This window comes from Eublepharis macularius, chromosome 4, assembly GCF_028583425.1.
Source record: "Eublepharis macularius isolate TG4126 chromosome 4, MPM_Emac_v1.0, whole genome shotgun sequence".
Classification (NCBI taxonomy): Eukaryota; Metazoa; Chordata; class Lepidosauria; order Squamata; family Eublepharidae; genus Eublepharis; species Eublepharis macularius.
Genome location: NC_072793.1, coordinates 22,666,506 through 22,688,644, shown reverse-complemented (window position 1 = coordinate 22,688,644; position 22,139 = coordinate 22,666,506). Strand labels below are relative to the sequence as shown.

The 22,139-nt window shown below is 44.2% G+C and overlaps 1 protein-coding gene across 1 annotated transcript in view; it reads left to right on the top strand.

The window, feature by feature from the left end:
- GPRC5C (G protein-coupled receptor class C group 5 member C) overlaps positions 1–18,826 on the top strand; it is a 28,365-nt gene extending 9,539 nt beyond the window's left edge. The window contains exons 2-5 of the mRNA XM_054978797.1: positions 3,658–4,717; positions 11,775–11,869; positions 15,824–15,949; positions 16,980–18,826. Of these exons, the coding sequence (XP_054834772.1) occupies positions 3,700–4,717; positions 11,775–11,869; positions 15,824–15,949; positions 16,980–17,012 (1,272 nt within the window). The 5' untranslated portion in view covers positions 3,658–3,699 and the 3' untranslated portion in view covers positions 17,013–18,826. The remainder of the gene's footprint in view (positions 1–3,657; positions 4,718–11,774; positions 11,870–15,823; positions 15,950–16,979) is intronic.
- Positions 18,827–22,139: the final 3,313 nt, after the last annotated feature.

Genomic DNA, 22,139 nt, shown 5'->3' with positions numbered 1-22,139 from the left:
CCCCCATGACATTCTGCAATATTTATTTTCTTACTGTATTTATACCCCAACTTTTCCTTCTAAGGAGGGCCCAAAGTGGCTTACAGGATTCTCGTCGCCCCCATTTATTTTCACAACAACCCTGTGAGGGAGGTGTTAGGATGAGAGAATGTGACTGACCCGAGGTCACCCAGCAGGCTTCCATGGAAGAGCAGGGATTCAAACCTAGATCTCCATCCGAATCTAACTCTCTGACTACTGGACCACACTGGGTGTTGGATATAGATTCAAAAGTCACCACATTTTTGAAAGGAAGTTTCAAAAAGAGAATTCAGCATGAAGTTTCTGTCTTGGAATTAATTTGCTGATTAGATGGTATCAGCAGGGCTTTTTTTCAGCAGGAATGCGGTGGAACGGAGTTCTGGCACCTCTTGAAAATGGTCACATGGCCGGTGGCCCCGCCCCCTGATCTCCAGACAGAGAGGAGTTTAGATTGCCCTCTGTGCAGCGGCATGGAGGGCAATCTAAACTCCCCTCTGTCTGGAGATCAGGGGGCGGGGCCACCAGCCATGTGACCATGTTCCCCGAGGGCAATTTAAACTTTAAAAAACTCCCTCCTTGTTCCAGTAGACCCAAAGTGACATCATTGTGGAGTCCTGGGAGAATGCACGCTCTTTATGCGTGCGCATGTGGTACCTGGGGCACTACCTCCCACCAGGAGCTGCCCCCTGTGTAGGCAACCCACTGAGTTCTACCACTTCTTTTCCCAGAAAAAAAGCCCTGGGTATCAGGGTGGTCTCAATAGAGGCTGGGAGCAGAGAGAAAGTGTCTTTAGGTGCTCCTAAAGAATTTGTCCAGCTTTGCTTCCTCCACTTGGGAGAAAATCACTGCTATCCTCCGATTGAATCTTTTTGCTCTTTTTGAGTAGGTCTTGTTTCCATTTGTGCTTTGCATTGTAATGTGACACACCTGTCTCTTGCATTGCATTGCTGGGCCTTTTGCCCTCACTTTGTAATAACACCAGCTGAGGATAACATTTCATTCATCGGACAAAGTGGGCTCTGGCCCATGAAAGCTTATGCCGTAACAGACAGACTATTCATTAAGGTGCTGCTTGCTAGATCCTTTGTTACATTTGTTGCTCTGCATTTATATCTATGTTATAATCTGTGCAGGGCTTTAGGGGGGAAAATGTAAGGAGCTTTCTTATACTAATTCCAATTACTGCCCTAAATCACTGCCATGGGCTAGGGCTACCAGACTAACAGAAAAGAACATCTCGTGTCACAAGTGCGGGACTTCCCATGGAATGAACCTGCGGTCTCGTGTTTCTTGTGTGCTAGGTGAGCCAGTGCCCTTCCCTTACTGTGCAATCCTAAGAAGAGTTATTCCCATCGAAGCCCATTGAAACCAATGGACTTAGACTGGAGTAACTCTCCTTAGGATTGCTGTGTAAAATATTTATCATCTTATTTTATATCCCTCGATCTATCTATCTAGGTAAGGTAAAGGTAGTCCCCTGTGCAAGCACCGAGTCATTACTGACCCATGGGGGGATGTCGCATCACAACATTTTCTTGGCAGACTTTTTACGGGGTGGTTTGCCATTGCCTTCCCCAGTCATCTACATTTTACCCCCAGGAAACTGGGGACTCATTTTACCGACCTTGGAAGGATGGAAGGCTGAGTCAACCTTGAGCCGGCTACCTGAACCCAGCTTCCGCTGGGATGGAACTCAGGTCATGAGCAGAGCTTGGGCTGTAGTACTGCGCCACAGGGCTCTCACACCTATCTATCTATTTCTAAACAATAAAAGGGATACAGAACAAAGAAGATACAGGAATACAAATTACATTAAAGGAAGATTAAGGTCCCGATTACAAAGATTGCCTAGAATACAATAACCATATAATTGTTAAAATATATTTGGGTTTATAACAACCATTCCTGGAAACATTTCCTCTCTCTCTTTTACTATATCTCAATGTTAAATATTAAAAATATAATATTGTATTGTAAAGTATTTAATGATGTTGTACTTTTCTTACCTCCAAACTAATTATATAAAACATATTATGATGTAAACATTTTTAATCTTAGCAATAATATACTATAATATACCAAAGTATGCTAATTATACTTTATCAGTCAAATTAAATAATATATGTTTCTATATACTTTCAGAAAATTTGAAACTACATTTCTATAACCTCTGTTAATCAAATCTCATGTCTGAATTTACATTGTTAATTCATATGTTTTATTTCTCATCTATAATAGGCAAAGTATTTTTCCCATTTCTTTTTAAATTCTTTAAGGGTTCTCAATTTGTGTTTCATGTGTACCCAATGAGCCAATGGCCTTCACTTAAATATTTGTCACCGCCACTGTGTCACTCTGCTGTCTGATCTGAATGTCATTTAACAGTATTGGGGGCACAATTTTTGGTAGGTCTACTTGGAAGAAAGCCTCATATTATTCAGAGGGGCTTGCTCCCAGGAAAGTGTCCTTAGGATTGCAGCCTAGCATTACTGACAAGGAGGGGGAGTACATTTTGCTCCTTCTACTGTTCCAGCCACCGTAGCTGGACTTAATAGATCCTGAAGGGACCACTTCAAAGTGTGGTATATCATACAGTTAGATTTTTGGTTGCTGTGGGTTTTCCGGGCTGTATTGCCGTGGTCTTGGCATTGTAGTTCCTGACGTTTAGCCAGCAGCTGTGGCTGGCATCTTCAGAGGTGTAGCACCAAAAGACAGAGATCTCTCAGTGTCACAGTGTGGAAAAGATGTTGGCAGGTCATTTGTATCTACTCAGGAGGGGTGGGGTTACAAATGACCTGCCAACATCTTTTCCACACTGTGACACCTGAGAGATCTCTGTCTTTTGGTGCTACACCTCTGAAGATGCCAGCCACAGCTGCCGGCGAAACGTCAGGAACTACAATGCCAAGACCACGGCAATACACCCCGGAAAACCCACAACAACCATCGTTCTCCGGCCGTGAAAGCCTTCGACAATAGTTAGATTTTTGTTTGTTTAAATTGTGTGTGTGTGTTTCATAAGCTGCTTTGGGTCCAAAACAGAAAGGGTAAAAATACTCAAACAAAATAAAAAACATACTGATAATTACATTTTTTTTGTCTTTTAAAAAGTATGTTTCTAGCTTGTACGGTTCTGAAAATAGGTTTAAATCTGTATAAATAAGGCCTGATGATTCTGTGTTGCAATGAGCAGGGATGAATAGTATTTGCGGTGACCCAGTGACAGGGTTTCATTGCCCTGTACGGTTCTTTGCCTCTCCCAGTAATCTGAAGAAGGCTTTATTTCATACAAAACAAATATTTGCAAAATTACCTGTAAATTATATATGTATATATTGTAAATGTAGTTGCCAGCTGGCCTGTATAAAAATATCCTGTCCCTTTAACAGAGGATTAACGGGATGTTATTTGCCAGGTAATGTTATTTGCCTCCATCCCTTGAAAACGGCCCATTTCCAAACATTAAATCTCTATTAAAGGGAAAGGACATTTTTCTCAGTTGACAACCTGAGTTGCAAAAATTAACCACTATAGTGTGAATTCTCTTTTGTTAAAACAGAGTATATCCAGGTAAGTGAGCAACATACCTTGGATAGTTCTTAACCTTGTCCTTTCCCTTCCTTTTTTTTTTTCCAGCCCTTTCCAAAAGTGCTAAAGGTTCCTTGCATCTTTTCCACAATGGTGGTGACACCCAGGACGCGACTGCTCTGCCTCTGGCTGCTAGCACTTACTGTTAGCGTGTGCTTGGCTCAAGAGACCCCTCCAGTAGGGTGTGGTAAGGACCTTCAGTCCATCTACTACAACCTCTGTGACCTGTCAACAGCCTGGGGCATCGTGTTGGAGGCCGTGGCCAGTTTTGGTGCCGTGACCAGCTTTGTCCTCACTGTTATCTTGGTGGCCAGCACGCCTTTTGTCCAGGACCACAGGAAGAAGAGCTTAATAGGGACTCAAGCTTTTTTTTTGTTGGGCACCTTTGGGCTGTTCTGCCTGACCTTTACCTTCATCGTCAAGCAACATTTTTCAACGTGTGCCTCACGACGTTTCCTCTTCGGCGTCCTCTTCGCTATTTGTTTCTCTTGCCTGGTAGCCCATTCCCTCAGCCTGAATTTCCTCGCCCGACAGAACCACGGTCCCCGGGGGTGGGTTACCTTCGGTGTGGCTTTGCTCCTTGTATTGGTTGAGGTGATTATCAATGCTGAGTGGCTCATTATCACTGTCGTGAGAAACAGCGGCGCATCCAACGACCCTTGCCTCGTGGACAATGCCGATTTCGTCATGGCGCTCATCTATGTCATGTTCTTGCAAGTGGCGAGCTTCGTTGCTGCTTGGCCTGTCTTGTGTGGGCGGTATAAGCACTGGAGGAAGCATGCTACCTTCATCCTCCTCACCACTTCACTTTCTATGGCCATCTGGATAGTGTGGATCGTCATGTATATTTACGGCAACAAGCAGGAAGGCAGGTTATCTTGGGATGACCCCACACTGGCCGTTGCTCTCGTCTCCAATGCCTGTGTCTTTGTCTTTCTTTACGTCATTCCTGAGATTTCCCAGTTAATCAGACCAGGGCCAGAGCAGGTCTACGAGGATGATGTCTACCCTACAAGGGGAGTTGGATATGAAACAATCCTCAAGGAGCAGAAATCCCAAAGCATGTTTGTGGAGAACAAAGCCTTCTCGATGGATGAACCTTCTGCAGGTAGGCATGACGGAAGTAATTTTTGTGGGTGTGGAATTGTTTCCTGCATGAAGCAAGAGTGTGATTTTTCTGTATTGTGCTTGCTAAAATTGTGCATCATGCTTTTCTTTGTAAGGATCTCAGGGCTCATTTTTCAAAAATGATTTCAAGGTAAATTTGCCTGCTTCATGTTCCAAGTTCTTCCTGAAACACGAATGCGAAAGCGGCACATGCTACAAGAGCTCGTAGCATGCCTGGACAGAAGCAGAAATTATTCTGTGCCTGGCTGTGAAGAGCCAGACTTGCCTTGCTACTGTCTTGTCCCCTGCGGTGCAGCTTCCTGTCCCCCAGCACAGTAGATGAGTGATAAAAAGCCGCACCAAGGGATGGAGAAAGGTGGTACTGGAGTCTCCTATATCAGTTGTATTCAGGAGGGTGCCACTGTCTTGGATTTTGGATTTGATTTGTTACTCATTTCCTAAGAAAGCTTACTGGCATAGTACAGACAGACTTACCTGAGACACAGTCTTATGGCTGATTCCCTCCCTATGTTTTGGAGCTTACTTTTCTTATTTTGGCTCTCTTTTGATCAGTTTCACCGTTTAATTAGTGCTAATGAATTAGAGCTACTTAATCAAAGCAGAGCACTTTGTGAGACCATGTTGACTTTGCATATGCAGATGCTTTGCTAAGCCTGAGCTGCTAAATGGCTTGGATCTAATGTTTTAGAAGCAGTTTTTGCAAAGAAGACACCTGGCTCAAAATGTGCAAATTGAACAGAAGAAATATTTAAATGCATTGTTTGATCTTAGAACGTCATTAAATGACGTTTTTGATGTCACTGCTTCTAACGTATTTAGGAATTTGATCTGAATGACTGCAAATGTTACAGTAATTATAACACTTGATTCCTTGGCTTTATTCTCATCATCCACAGAGCAGCAGAGTCAAAGGATAATTATTTCAAGATTAGGAGGAGCCTAAATCTCCTTTTCCTTGTATTTTCAAAATCAGCTGTGTGCTCCTTAAACTGGTTTTTTTTTTTTTGCAAACTTTCCCCCCCTCCCTCATGGGCCTGTGTCAAGAATTTAGAAAGTCCAATGAAATTACAAGAATTGAGAAACCTTGTAAAAATACATTGATAGATTCTTTCCATTCCTGTCTATAGAAGGGGCAGTCTGGACAAAATAATGGACCCAACCTTAAAAGGATGATTTGGAAAAAGGTTTTTTTGTGATTGTTTTTCCCCCCAGAAGTTTTGGGATTTCTTCAGTAGTGTGCACTGTTTTTTTTTCAATAAAAGAAATTGTTTATAAGCTCAAACAAATCACATATTCTGTATTCATCGTTAATCATTTTTTGTTCTCCAACAGATAATAATTGATCACTAGCATTTCACAAAGAAATTACCTGTGCAATCCTATACAGACTTACTCCAGCATATTTCAGTGGGTTTTGGTTCAAGTAGCAAAAGGTTGAGCTATTGGTTATTGTGGATTACTTTCTTTTCTTTTACTTTTCTCAAGATTCTTTACAATAAGTTAGTTTAGCATATTCATTGTTATTGTATGTTCATCTGTTGTATTTTCTCAGACTTGTATACTAGGCACATATACTAGGGGCAGTATTTTTAAAAATCTGCCAATAAAATCGTAACTCTTAGGTTTAGAGGGGTGATTTTTCCTGTAGGTTCCGAAAATGGCCAAAGAGCGCACCATGAATTTGTGTTGTTAAAGCTATAACTGCAATGAGAGACTGAGATATAAGCCATTCTGAGCTTTCAGAATGAAGTATGAGATATAAATAAATGAGAAGTTGCTTTTCGAGGAGGAGGAGGCATTTCCTGTATTGCTGCTTGCGTTGAAGACCTCACCTAAGTTAGGGCTGTCCACTTCCTACCAAAGACTCCACCTAAATACCTTGGAACGTGTTTGCCCAAAACCTCTGACCCACTTTGACCTCCCACAGTGCTGAGAATACTTGAATACTCACATTTATAGAAGCTGTCTTGAACACATGTCTGGCAGCTTTTTACTAGCCCTGCTGTTGTGCATTTAAGCATTACTTAGGTTTGCATGTCAGGCTACTGTTAAAAGCACATGAATACAGGCAGAACAAAAGGTAGGATCCTTGCACATGAACACTGTCTGTAAAAATAACACATCTTATTGATGCGTAGGCGGCTGGTCGATTGTCTTCAAAAAACATTTGTTCCCAGGTGCTGAGCCTTCAAAGCTTTAAGTTTCTGGAGAACTCATTAGATGTTGCTTCATCATACAAACCCTTGCACATTTTCCTAGAGGTTTTGTAAGCTTTTTCAGTTCCCTTATATTTCAAAAGTAGCAGATTCCTGTGCATCTGGTAGGAAACCTAAATCTGCTATGATTTCATCCTAGACCTGATTAATGCTGGATGCTGCTCTTTTACACTTTCACAGCATATTGTTTAATCTGGACCACTACCAGTGCAAAGCAACTGTACATGCTTCATTAGCCTTGGTGAGTGTTACACTGATGAGCTAACCAGCAACTATATGTGAGTTGCAGCAAGAAAATATATTTTTGAAGCGGCATTTCAGTGTTTCTGAAAAAGAAAGCATGTTAAGAAAAATAGATACAGCCTGCAATCCTAAATACATTTGCAAGGAAGCAAAATCATGTTTTTGAAGGTTGCTTAGTTCATTCTCTCTTCTTTTTGTATCTTGCTCTCTATCATACCCATTTACATTGTCTTGTAATTAAATCACATTATCCTACTTCTGGCCTTGCCAATCTCCAGGTGAGGCCTGAAGTTCTCCCAGAATTGCAACTGATCTGCCGACTACAGTCGTCAGTTCCCTTGAAGAAAATAGCAACTTCGGCTAACAGGGATCCTCAACCTTTTTGAGCCTGCAGGAAACTTTGGGATTCTGGCGCAGGGTGGTGGGTGCAGCCGTAGGAGGCAGAGCCAACCTTAAAATATCAGGAAGTGAGGTCATGCACGACTCTTCAGCTTTTCAGGCAGAAGCAGTGTTCTTCAACAGAATGCCTTTTAAAATGAACATATTGTTTAAAAATATTTTCTTGCATACACACGATTTATTAGTAGTCACACAGTGAAGATCCTTGTGCTGTGGTGGTAACTGCTGCTGAAACAACTTTTAAAAAATCTGCATATCCCATTTTCCAGGCATATCCTAAGCTTTAGGATCGGACTAGGGGGAAAATGGAGACCAGGCACCAATAGCTATCAAGGAGGCAAAGCTCTAACAGCGAGCATATAAAATCTCTTACAAAGAAGGAGGATGTTCGATCCTTGAAGCTAAGCAGTAGTAAGGGAGTTGATCCCTCACCTCATGATAGGTTTAACAGCTTCTAGGTGGTAGCTGGAGATCTCCCAGAATTGCAACTGATCTCCAGGCAACAGACCAGTTCCTCTGGAGAAAATGGCTGCTAAGAAGGGTGAACGCTATGGCATTATACCCCAATAAGGCCCCTCCCCATACCCCATCTTCTCGAGGAATTTCCCTACCTCATGATGGAGGTGAGTCTGGCCTACGGGTACAAGGGTTGAGACAAGAATAGGGACGAAGCAATGTAGTCACATTAGAGAGCTTTGTTGTTTTCCAGGTTTTTTTTCTTTATGAGTTTTGCTCTGTGTAGCTGTAGTACCCCTGTATTAATTCTGTCCTTTTCTTATAACTCTTCTCATTTTCTTAATTGCTATAATATTTGTTTAATAAATACATAAGGGACTGCCCTGACTGAAGAGGGAGTTACCGAGGGGCAGGGCGGATGCTCTGGGCCCCCTCTTGAACCAGTCAGAAGGGCCTTCCCTGCTTCAGGCCTGAAGGGGGCACAAGGAAAGGAACGGATGTTTGGGAGAGGTCCCTGGAAGGGGAATTCTGCCCATGGCAAAGCTTGTGTGTCCCTGCCCCTTTTTCTGTTACTGATAAATAATATTACCTGGTAATTAAGCCTCTAATAGAGGGAAAGGACACTTTTTCTCTAAGCATTTGGCAATCCTAGAAGGGACATCCGTGCTCCAATGCTGCTGGAAGACAGCAATTTCATTCATCTAGAAAGCAATAGTAAGCATGTCTACTCAGAATCCTACTCGGGTTTGTTCAGCAGGGCTTACTTCTATGGGGGGGGGGGTGTCTCCTACCCCCAGCTGTCATTTCCTGCTGCCACGCCTGTGGCCAGTGGGAGGTTTAATCATAGAGTTTCCAACAGTTTATACAGAGGCATGGTGTCACTTCTAGGTTTTGTGACATTATGCAGTTGCTCGATAGTGGCCAGTTTGGTGTAGTAGTTAAGAGCGGGGGACTCTAATCTGGAGAGCTGGGTTTGATTCCCCACTCCTTCACTTGAAGCCAGCTGGGTGACCTTGGGTCAGTTACAGCTCTCTCAGAGCTCTCTCAGCCCCACCCACCTCACAGGATGTTTGCTGTTGTGGGGATAATAATGACATACTTTGTAAACTGCTCTGAGTGGATGTTAAGTTGTCCTGAAGGGCGGTATATAAATCAAATGTTGTTGTTGTTATAGTGCCCCCCAGACTCTTGCCAGTTGTCAGGCTAGGCTTGGCTCCCTGACAAGATTATACTGTAGCAGCAGCACAAACCTTGAATTAGGAATCTGTTCAGGAACTGATGGCTATACTAGCCAATATTGGACTGCCAATCCCTTGTTCCTGCCTCCTTTTTCCTGCCACTGTGGCTGACAGGGGAAAAACAATTTAAAAAAATTGCTGTCAGGTGACTATGTGACATCATGTCCAGGGAAAACCTAGAAGTGATGTCAATCTGTTCTAGGAATCACTGGAAACTGTCATTTTACCATAGAGTTTCTGGTGATCCCTAGAGATGTATTCTAGGTTTCCCCAGAAATGATGTCACACCGATAGTGCCCTGCCCTCATGTGATAAAGATTTGTGAGCCAGCAGGGATTCTTTATGGAAAAACCTGATTAACTAATGCATATATGTGACTTAATGGCTGCCAGGATTTTTATGACAAGTTTTGCCTCTTGAGTTCCACAAAACCCTAGAGAGTTCTTATTTAACAAAGGTCTCTAAGCACAACATGCTCATTAAATCCTATTTTGTCTGTAGTTATTCACAAACAAGTCTTTGTTTTATGGCTGAAGTAAAAAACAAAAGCCCCAACAGACTTTTGATGGCTCTTGCACTTGGGCCCATTGATTAGTCAGTGCTTTTTGCTTTGCTTCCAGCCGAAATAACAGCATGGAACATACAGAGAAATTGCTTTTTTTCCTCATAAAGCTTTCTGTGAGCAAAGATGAAGACTCTTGAAGTCTCCTAGTGATGTGTGAAATGAAACCGTAGATATGGGAAAGGGAACCTGGCTATATTTACTTTCCCATGGATAATGTTTGTGACTCATTGAAGTGAATACATGATGGGTGTAATTTTTTTTCCACAGTTAGACTGAATTCTGAGTATATGTGTGGTAGTTGCACGTGACAATCAGTTTTATTTTGAAATTGTTCCTGGTCCAGCCTGGATTTAATATATGAAAAAATTCCTGTCAATTATGTCCATGCTAGGAAAAGTTTCAACATCCTTAATTACTATGTGTCATGTTAATGGCACAAGAGCCTGTATTTAAAAAAAAAAAAAGTAATTCTGGAACCTAAATTTAAATGTGAGACTAATTCACTGACTCTGGGTGATCTAGGCAGGATTTTTAAAAATCTCTAAGGAATAAGCTAGTAAATATATGTCAGGCCATATTTTTTGTTTCCTTTACTGGTATGACTTTATTTTTTTTTTAAAGTGGTAATTCTAAATCCAAAAGACAAAGTGTAAACTAATACAAGATTGTATGACGTCTTTTGTTTAAAAGAAAAATGTAAAGCACCCTTTCCCTGTACAGGTTAACCATCCTGATGTTGTGAATTAAAAGTTATTTCTCGTATTGTTTAATCCTTCCCATCTCCAACTTGAGGAGCATACAAGGTACTCATGTTCTCTGGCCATGTCACCCGTACCTCAGAGAAAGTAATGCAGAGCACAGGTGTAACTCTTGGTTCCAGTTGTTTTGTGAGAGGATTTGGGTGAGGCAGGGTTTTTTTAGTAAAACAAAACAGGATTATTCTGAATACTTTGAAGTATATTTTCTATTTAGTGACTCCCTTCAACCCTGTTATTTCCTCCTTTTTTCTGCCCACCACAGCTACGTGCAGGCCTGACAATTTTGAGGGGAAAAGTAGTTCCCCCAAATGTTTTCGGATTTTTTTTTAAAGGTCCACCTAGGGAGTTACAGCAATGTCATCCAGATGTTTGTTTCATCTTTGGTTTATGCATTATTAAAATTTGCAGTCTTTAATGTAGCTATTTCTTGGAAGGAAAAGTTTAACCTTCAAACTGACCTCTGGGGGGAAAAAAACCTTAAGACATGTTGTATTTGGGGTATATTTCTAGCCCTAGCCAAATCTTATTTAAAACAACAAAAACTATGTTTGAACCTAAGTTATTAAATAACTATGAATGTTTCATGAATTTTAAAAGGAAGACATATACAATTAATAATTTCTAATGTTTTTCGGATCTTGAGATACTGTCCTACCCTAAGAACATATCTCTCTATACAAGAGAAGTCGTCAGTAGGTTTGGCAACCTCTCGATGGGGCCTGGAGATCTCCTAGAATTATAATTGATCTCCAGACTACATAAATCAGTCTGAGAAAAAAAAGGGTAGCAGGTAATTCACCCTGAGCTTATTTTCAAGGTATTAACTTGATAGCTAGATTGTATAACGCTTCCATCCTTTGCCCCCTGTAAATTGTTCCCTGGTAGCTTACTACTGTATCCATAGCCTGAATACTGACTATGGCTGAATCCACACTTACCAGCATAGTGCTAAACAGTCGGAACGATAGCATCTTCCTTGCGTGTTTTCTGACGTCATCGCGCCACGATGCCACTCTCATGGCGCGATGACGTCAGGAAAAGCGCTAGGAAGACGCAATCATTCCGACTGTTTAGCACTATGCTGGTAAGTGTGGATTTGGCCTATATCTCTGAAAGTAGTTATGGTTTTATAAGTTGTTGTCCTCCGATTTCTCTTTTTCAGCTAAAAAACCTGTCTCCCCATACAGTGGATACAACGGGCAGCTTCTGACGAGCGTCTACCAGCCCACAGAGATGGCTCTCATGCACAAAGGGCCTGTAAGTGAGTGTGCAGTTGTGCTGGCTTTTCTTATCCTTCTTGGCTGTAACTTAGCTTCCTGTGTGGTTTATGACTGGCTTTGAAAACTGACCTTCCATTAGCTAGCTGTTTATTGGGAAAGGTTGGGCCACCTGATAAGCTGAAGACTTGCCTGAAGTGTTAAATCCAGAGTTTCTGTGTAAATTTGTTTCTAGATAAGGGCTTGTAACAAGCAGTGACTATTTGCATGCCTGCCTTCTGGAGATGAAAATCTACATGCTCAGATTTTTGAGTGCCAGCCTCATCCTCTAGGCCAGGGGTGGGGAATGTCTGGCCCGTGGGCCGTATACAGCCCGCAAAATCATTTGGTCTGGTCGTAGATGTCCAGCTTCCAAAGGGCCCAGCAGCTCCAGTGCCGGTGGGGAGACGCCGTGGAGAGAGACGAGCGGCTGCGGTGGCAGCGCTGCAGGCGAACACAGCGGGCAGATCCCCCACTCCCACTTGGTGGGGTGCATGCTCCCTGGGGTGCCCCCTCCTGGGGGACGCGCTCCTGCACCGCGAGAGCAGGCAGTGGAGGCGATGAAAGCAGGCCACTCTCGCTGCCACTGCTGCTGAGAGCAACTTGCAGCGCTGGCGAAAGCGGCCTGTGCAGCTGCAGCGAGAGCAAGCAGCAGCGACAGTGGGGGGCGCTGTTGCTGGCAGCAGAGCTGCTGCTGGTTCCGCCGCTGCTGCCAAGAACAATCCACAGCAGTGGCGAAAGCGGCCTGTGTTGGTGGTGCAGCAGTGAGAGCAAGCGGCAGTGGTGGCAACAGCGGGTGGCACTGGTGTTGGCGCTACAGATAGCGAGCAGCTGCTGCTGCCGCCGCGAGCGGGCCACAGTGGTGGTGGCAGGGAGAAAGGGGACACAAGTGCCCTTTCTCCTGCTCATGCAATGATGTTGCTTCCGGAAGTGACGTCACCACGCACTGCATGATGATGTCATTTCTGTGAGCGATGTCGCCAAGCACGCAGGACAAAGGGCGCTCCCCAATTGGCCCTTGGCAGAAAAAAGGTTCCCCACCCCTGGTCTAGGCAGAAAGAGGTGTGATTCTAACACACACCAGCGATGAAGTGGTTGGCTTGTTTGTAGGGTGTGCCACTTCAGAGTGAAAGCCGAAAACCTCCCCCTTCCCCCCCCCAAGCCTCTATATGCCAGGATCTTTCTTTCTGAGCATTCAGATGTTTGGTATAGTGCAAATAACAGGCTTACTACTTCATTTGTTGCTCATGAGAGCTAAGACTGAAGAGAGCATCCTCTTTACAGAGGTATATCTAGGGCTGCCAGGTCCCCCTGTCCTCCTGGCGGGAGGTGGGGGCCCTGGCACCTAGTGGATTTGGTGTCCATCGCACGTGCAAAGTGTGCACACTTCCGGGCCTGCACGATGATGTCACTTCCGGGAAGTAATGTCACCGTGCAGGCTACAGCAGCCCCGGGAGCACTCCTGCATGCCAAAGGAGGCTGAATCGGGCCGGAATTGGCCTGGAAGGGGCTGCTGTGAAGCGTGGGAGTGCTTCACAGTGGCTCGTTTCAGGCCTGAATCTGCCAAAGTTGGGCCCGAATCAACCCGGAATGGGCCACTGCAGAGTGTGGGAGCACTCCCGCTCTCTGCAGCAGCCCAGATTGGGCCCAAGTCGGCCTGGAGACCAAGTTTGGTATAGTGGCTAAGAGCGCGGGACTCTAATCTGGAGAGCCGGGTTTGATTCCCCACTCCTCCACTTGAAGCCAACTGGGTGACCTTGGGCTAGTCACAGTTCTCTGGAGCTCTCTCAGCCCTACCTACCTCACATTGTGTTTTGTTGTGGGGATAATAATAACATACTTTGTAAACCGCTCTGAGTGGGCATTAAATTGTCCTGAAGGGTAGTATATAAATAGAATGTTGTTATTATTATTATGGAAGAAGCCGCTGTGGAACACGGGAGTGCTCCTGTGCTCCACAGTGGATTGGACCTGTGGGAGTGTGCTGTGCCCCCCGGGAGTGTGCCCTGGGAGGCCCATGCCTCCCCCTCCAGCCAGGTAAGCGGGGGTGGAGGATGGGAGCAAGGGCTCCCAGCCCCCGGTGGGGGAATGGCAACCCTAGGTATATCTCTGATACTGCCAGTAGACACAGGTATAATTGTGGGATGAGATATGGTCATTCAAGGAAAACAATTCCATTTTTAGTCATGTGGCCAAGATGTACTCTTAAGGTCCTGGGATCTAGGAAAGGGAGAGAGAAAGCTCTCTAATCTGGGCTCTTAGAGAGGCCCACCTAGTGTGTTAAAACCAGCCACGTTAGGACATTACCTTTATATCAGCACTAAGACAATTGCTGCTGCTATTTTCAAGCTATAGTGCCATTGGGGAACACCTTATTGCCAAATTAGGACTACTCTGCAATGCACGCATGTCTGCTGCTAAGGCCCCAAGTGAAAAAGAACAAATAGTTCTGATTAGTGCTTTTTAGGTGCCAAAGAAAATGATTAATCAACTAATAATGTACTTTTTTTGGATTCATATACAGTTTCTCAACCTCCCTTGTCCTTGCTGCCTTCCCCCATTCTCTCCCCCACCCCTCAAGTTAATATGACTCTCACAGCTTTTTTTAGTAGTAGAAAATATAAGAAAATGTATGTATTCTCACTTGCCAACTCAGGTCAGCAGACAAGGGTTTTCTGGTACTTCCAGCAATCAGGCAATTACAATGGGTTTGTTGAGGTCTCATTCTTCTACCGCGCTAAACCTGACACTGTGGAATAGATTGCCAGTGGAAGGTCAGCGTACTCTTCCCTCTTATCATTTTGAGAAGCCTGTAAAGCTGAGCTCTTCCAAAGAGCGTTCAGTGTGCCTGGTTGAGATGAATGGATTGTATTGTGGCTACTTGTATGGGTTGTATCGTTTAGCTTTTGATGTATTGATTGAATGTAGCTTCATTGTATATATTGTTTATTATATTTTGCCTTGTGTATATTAGCCATTTTGAATATGCTTACAAAAGCAGCCAGTTCGGCGTAGTGGTTAAGATCAGCGGGACTCTAATCTGGAGAACCGAGGTTGATTCCTCACTCCTCTGCTTGAAGCCAGCTGGGTGACCTTGGGTCAGTCACAGCTCTTCCAGAGCTCTCTCAGCCCCACCCACCAAATACTTTGTAATATACTTTGTAAACCGTTCTGAGTGGGTGTTAAGTTGTCATGAATGGTGGTTTATAAGTTGAATGTTGTTGTTGTAGTTATTAATTGTATGTAAAAATAGCCTGGTGATCATCTACGCCAGAATATTTGTTTTACACTGCAATCCTAATCTTATCAGCTCAGAAGCAAGTCCCATTTCATTCAGTGAGGCTGACTCCAGGGTGGCCAGCCACATGGTGCGGACAAGGCAGTCCCTTGATTCTCGCTTCTCACTGCTGCTCTGAGTAGCAGCAGGAGAAGTCTTTTTTATAAAAGCTTTCCAGTAGACAGTGTGACATCATTTTTGGTGGGAAATTGGAAGATATGTCAGTCCTCTTAAGGAATCTCCAGAAACTCTGTGGTTTTACTATAGAGTTTCTGGTGATTCCTAGAGAGGCATGACTTTACTTCTGGATTTTTCAGGAAGTGACACACCATCACTGACAGCTTCCCCCCTCCCAGGATTCCTGCCAGTTGCCAGATCGTGCCTAGCAGCTCCCATAAGCCATGAGGAAAATTGGTATATATGTATTTTCATAATAAACTAAAAATGCAAGTGTGCAAGGCTGCCGTCTTAGCAGCTGAAGAGTGAGAAATGTATGTCTCCTAAAAGTCTTTTCCATTGACTGACAAATATATTGATATTTTTTTAAAAATCCTTTAAACTTGGGATACACACAGAATGTTCAGTTTCAACATGCTTCATCTTAGAACGTACTTGTTTTCTCTTGACTGTACTCGGTGCCCAGATCTTAATGTTTTCCCTCTTTTTTTTGCCTTCTAGACGGAGGGCACCTATGATGTAATCCTTCCCCGTGCCACAGCCAACAGCCAAGTGATGGGCAGTGCCAATTCTACACTGCGTGCTGAGGATGGCTATCTTTCACAAAAGGATGGAAAAAGTGGACAGGTGCATTAAAGACTAGGCAATGGCTAGTTTAGCAGCATTGGAGATAGGTGGTAGGTGACAGGCAACGAGTATTTTCTGCTCCATTGCAGTCCCATTTACTAGTACATGGTGAAAGCAGCAGTCTAATACAATTGCCCCTGTAGAATATAGTACATTGAGGGAACAGCCTGAGTAGGTCTACTTGGAAGTAAGGCTAATTTTATTCATTCAGGGGGGCTGACTCTTAGAAAAGAGTTCTTAAGGTTGCAGCCTTAATCGCTACCTTTCTGTTTCTTTAAATTTACTTACTCTCCTGCACTCTGAAATTCATTTGGGTAACCCTGATCTGATGATGGGGAAGAGACTGATGTGTTTTCGGAATATGCAGAATTATGCATGACTTGTACACCTTCAGATCCGGGGGGAAAAGTCATGTGGTCTGCAGATTCTAATCAGCCCTGCAGGATCAACATCCCATTCCAAGTCTAGGAACAGTTGGAAGAACAGCGATTCCGTGCCTTTCCAAGTCAGACAGACAGCTCACTCGCTCATTTTATTAGTTTTAGTTACTTGTGCTCAGGGCTTTTTTTCAGCTGGAACGGAGGTGGAACGGAGTTCCAGAACCTCTTGAAAATGGCCACATGGCTGGTGGCCCCGCCCCCTGATCTCCAGGCAGAGGGGAGATTAGATTGCCCTCCGCTGCTGGAGCGGTGCAGAGGGCAATCTAAACTCCCCTCTGTCTGGAGATCAGGGGGCGGGGCCACCAGCCATGTGGCCATTTTTACCGAGGGCAATTTAAACTTTTAAAAACTCCCCCCTTGTTCCAGCTGACACAAAATGATGTCATTGGCCTTGGGAGCATGCATGCACTTTGCGCGCACACACGTGGTACCAGGGACACCACCTCCTGCCAAGAGTTGCCCCCTGTGCTGGCAACCCACTGAGTTCCACCACCTCTTTTCCCAGGAAAAAAAGCCCTGCTTGGGCTTAAGCAAAAACCTTTTTACTAAAGGAAACCCAATGACTTAATTTCTGTCTCTGTTTGCCTCAGGCCTCATCTCCGTATAGCAAGAGCAGATGGTAAAAGCATTCATTTGGATTTGGGCAGCCCATTTCAGGAGGAGACTGTGCAAACTTTGCCTTCTTGAAGGAGCATCTAAAGGGGCAGACCTCAGCAAAACATTTGAGATTTCGTCCTGGAAGAGACAATGTTTTTCTCTCTGTTGTATAACATCCGAAGTGCTCTGCATGGTCCCTGCTGTAGAAAATCTGCGTCGCAGTGCTGGGATACACCTGCTGTTTTTTAATCTGGACAGTGGAGCTTCTGTTCTCTTTGGAGCTGTCATTCAGGTTATTCTTGGAGCTGTCATTCAGGTTACTCTACAGTGCAGCTAGCCTTTGGGAGCTCTCCCTTTTTTTTACCCCTCGACTTGGATGGACCAGGTTGACTCTGTTCTAAGTGTCTGGCCTTCTCCAGGAACCCTTTGTGCTTGTGCTGTATGAGCAAGCCATTGCTGGTATGACAAGACCTCTCCTTGGTTGCATCTCAGCCTCTTGGTGGATTATTGGGTGCCCCTGCTTTCCATCTTGTTGCCAGGTCCCACAACGGAGACGTGTGCCATTGCCGTTCTCTTGAAGGAGTTCCCACAGATGCCAGTCACGCTATGGAGACATTCTGTCATATGCAGCAAGAACTTCGGTGCTCTTGACCTGAGCGGTGACAAGCTACCTGACAGCTTTTCTGCCCTGGAGAGTAACAGTGCTGTGCTGCTCCCCAAATCCTAATTTTCCTCTTGCCTGCTGCCTCCTTTACACAAATTAAGGCAGCCTATCATTTCTCAGTGCATGGAGTGGTGTTCTGAACATCAGAGTAGGAAATGGGGGAGGCTCTTTGTTAATGAGAAGGCAACGTGCCAACAACTCTTGGTGATGTAGACTCTGCTTTTGAACTATTGATGGCTTCTCATGGACCATCCATTCAACATGTTGGATGTTGCAACTAATGGTGTGTGTGTCGGGGTGGGGGGAGAGCTATTGGTTGGGCAGATTCAGATGGTACATATTTGATTCCATGCATCTGGGGATTTTCCAAGCCCTCACAATGTTTTCTGACTCATCTATAACACTTCCCCTGTTACTAGATGTATAATCAAAAGGGCCACTTTAGCTCAGTGGACAGCAACAGTCCTTTGTCGCTCAAAGTCTTTCTATGGATAGGAAATTCTCTGGGCAGCAGTGCTCATGGACATGGTATCTGGGGTATGTACCTGATCAATAGGATGCTAACCCAGTGAATACTTCCCTTTGGGCCTGCCATTGCTACAAATATGCAGTGCATATCTCAGGAGGCACCTTAGCCTTCAAGGTGTCCTACTTCCCCCTGCTTGCCACAATGTGCCAGTAGTTGGACTGTGGGCTAAACATAGTCTATGTGCTCAGTATGCCCTCTTCTCCTCAAATGAATTGCTCAGCTTGCTCTCATTGCAGAGAGGAGAGGAAAACTGCAGGAAACAAGGGGGGGAGGTGTAAGTACGTTGAAGCAAGCTTTGCAGAAATGGAGTAAGAAAGGGCAGCACGCTCCTAGCCATGCGTTTTCATCAGTCCTGTTCTCGTCTCTGAGACTGGTGTATGCAGTGCCTTTTGTAAACAAGCCTTCATTTTCAATTCTCCAGGCCAGGCAGGTTTTATACACCGGGAAGGAGGAACGATATCCTGTCTCGAGACTCCTGCCTGTCTCTTTGTGCTTAGAAATATAAAGGGCCAGTTTACAGTCTCTGAACTGTGGCGAGTTGTGCACTGAGTCGTGTTTTTGTATCCACTCTTGTTGAAAAGTTGTGTGCTTTTCTGCCATGTGTGTGTATGTAGCATTTGGATGAGAAAATATAGTTCATGAAGTGTGATGTGAATTTCTTTTTTAATGCTGGCTGTGAGTGAGTGAATGGCAGAAAGCAGTAAGGAGAAATGTGTGTAAGACCTTTATATTTTAATCCAAATGTTATTTAAAGGAAGTGTCTTCTTTGAGAGCTGGCTTTATAGCCCAGTCACCTGGCAAATAAATCATTTTTCCCTAAATGTTGCTGCTGGTATTTCTCCTTCCCTCCCCCTCTCTGGAGATTGGAAATGGTTGAGGACTCCTTGGAGGAGAAGTGGAGTAAAAATGTAATGAACAAATAGATGTTTATCACATTTTGATCACACCTTTTATTCTTAAAGGTGCATAGGGCATACATGGACCAGCATACTGCAGTAGTTAAGAGGGTTGGACTAAAATCTCAGGGGCCCAGGTTTGAAAATCTCAGGGGCCCAGGGGCCCACTTCACTCTGCCATGGAAGTTCACTGGATGACCTTGAGCCAATCACACACTCATAGCCTAACCTACCTCACAGGGTTCTTGTGAGGATAAAGTGAAAAGGAGAACAGTGGAAGCCATTGGGGAGAAATGTGAGGTATAAATGAAGTAAATAAACACACAGGAACCTGTAGTGGTGTATAGACCAGAAAAAGGAACTTCAGTATAGGAGACTGAGGTGCAAAGGAATTCATTGTTGGGCTATAAATAGGAACATACCTACAGGATGCAGCTATATTTTGAATCTCCAGACCCCTAGAGCATGTGTTGCCATATGCACAACGATGTTTGCTCCTTATCTTAGGTATGGACTGTTCCCTGGAAACCTCAGGATAAAACTGCAACTTATCCCCTAACGAGTCCTCGGTTTTGTCAATCTCTCCTATAGAGGTATTTTTCCAAATGAAGCAAAAAATGTGTTTGCATTTTATGCTTCTGTAATGCAAATGTCATATGTATCTGTCAGAATTTTGTATCCTGAAAAACCAAACCGTCATATTAGCTACCACTTAAAATGCACAGCAGACAACATTTCATAACGTACACTATCATAACGAGAACTCCAAATAGGTACTTGATACCAACGGCAACAAAATGATCCTCAGATGTCTTGAGAAGTCGGTTGAAACTGAAAAGCGTTACCTTATTTTCTTAAAAATCAAGTAAGCACGTGCATTTATCAATATAAGGGGAAACAATTCCAGAACGAAGAAAACCTCAGAAGAGAGGTAAAGGGACATCTATTTACAGAAACACTGAAGAAAGTTTGCTTTTTGAGACATGAAATGAACATTGCAGCCTGATAAAAAGATTATATTCAAGATGTGTATCAAGCATGACAAACTTTCTGGAGAGCTTCAAAAAAATAGTGGCTGGAGGTCACACACACCAAGGTCAAGTGGAGCATCTCCTGACCAGATAGCCTTTCCTTTTTGCAACATTTCCTGCCTGCTACTCAGGAAATGGCAGACTGAGTGAACAGAAACCCCTGAATTATTTAGCATCCGAAGTGCCTCTGTGGCTTGGGGGAGCTCAGTGACCTCTTTCTCCTTGAGGCGGGCCAAAGAGTGGAGAAAGATGGACCGCTTTCAGGAGCTGGAGCCCTAATGCTTCGTGAGTGGCTGGGTTCTTGGATCTCTGGATGCGTTTCTTGGAAATAGCTTGCTTCTTGACCACAGGAGTGAACTATCTGAACTTAGTTGCCAGCCTCCAGGTGGTAGCTGGAGAGCGCCCAAAATTACAACATCTCCAGGAGATAATGGCTGCTCTGAAGGGCGAACTCTATGGCATTATACCCCGCTGAGGCCCCTCACCTCCTCAAACCACGCCCTCTCCAGGCTCCACCTCTCAGATCTCCAGGAATTTCCCAACCTGGACCGGGCAGTGAACTAACATTTTGGTATCTTAGTAACTGGCAACTTGGCTGGTCTGAGCTGGTCTCTTAACAACAGTGAGCCCTGCCTCTCCCCCATCCCGCCAAGGAGAAATCTCTTCCATTGTAAGCTCCTCCTGGTTTGAATCACTTTCCCCCAGAGGCCCCTGTTTTCTGGCTGCTTGAGATTTGTTGCAGTAAAAATAGTTGGTGAGGTTAGTCCTTGTTACTCAGTAACTTTTTTTTAATGAGGAGACTTGCTAGTGGGTCCCAAATGGCAAGATAAGAGTTAATGTTTTACCTAAACTGCACTCCCATTACTTGATGGGCATGATGCAAAACCAGCCTCCTAAGTTTCCCCTGATCAACACCTCCCCGCCCCCCGCCCGCTGTCTTTGCTCTGGTTCCTTTAATAACACCTGAAATTAGACCGCTAAATGATAATGAAGCCTGGGAAGCTTTCTTCACCAAGCATTTCCGTGCCAGGAAAAGCCGCTAGGTCTGTGTCCAGCTTGAAGTATCTTAACAGGCTGGCCTGAGCAACTGCTATCCAACAGCAACCATCTTGCCTCAACTGCAGTTGGGGGCTGCTACAGGGCGAGCGCCCAAGCAGTATACAGTGTTCTGATTTAAGGGGTAGGTAAAGAGCGAAGCCCTCTAGTGCTCCTGATACTAGATTTATAACCCTCCCCCTTAAAAAAATGTCCCAATCACACATTGAATGATGCTTTTTGCTCTTTTTAAAGAGACAAATTTGGTGCGGTGTGCCTGCCTACCATATACATAGCTGTCAATAGTGGTAGAGGTAGGAAATGGGTAGCGACACTAACCCTTACCAAGTTTTTGTGAAAAACTGGGCATTTGTTCCTCGTTTTTTATGAAAGCTGGAGTCTGATGAATATTCTCTAGACAGCTTCGGGATGGAAATTTTCAAAAGCCGTTATAAAGGGCCACTTTTATGTGATTTATTCCATATTTTACATGTGTGTTCTTCTGCTATTGCGTACAGTATTTAGGGATATCCAGCCCTTGCCAGGAGTTTGCTTTTTGGATTGATGCTATTTAGTTCAGGATGCTTCATCATTGTTCCTGCCACATCAATATGCATGTGAGTGAGTAAACAGTTGACAGTTGCACCACAAATGAATGGTACAGAGCCACCCCACAAGTGCTTGATACAAAACCTAAAGGTCTCACGCAAAGCATTCAGGTGTAAGTTTGCATAAGTAGCCGATGCCAGAAACGGCTTTGTTTGTAGCTAAACATTACTCTAATTGTTGCTGCATCTGGAAATATTTAACTGGTTGACAGGCCAAACAGCAGACCTCATTTAATCATTATTTTCGAGATGGTTGCTGGCTTTGCTTGAGCAATTGAGAGCCCAGGGCAAAAGGGAAAGAACTGGGCTTCCAGAACGAGCTATGTTAATCCAAGCCTTCTGTACTTTTTCTCAGCCTTTACTAAGCTCCCCTGTATTTGTCATTTGTAT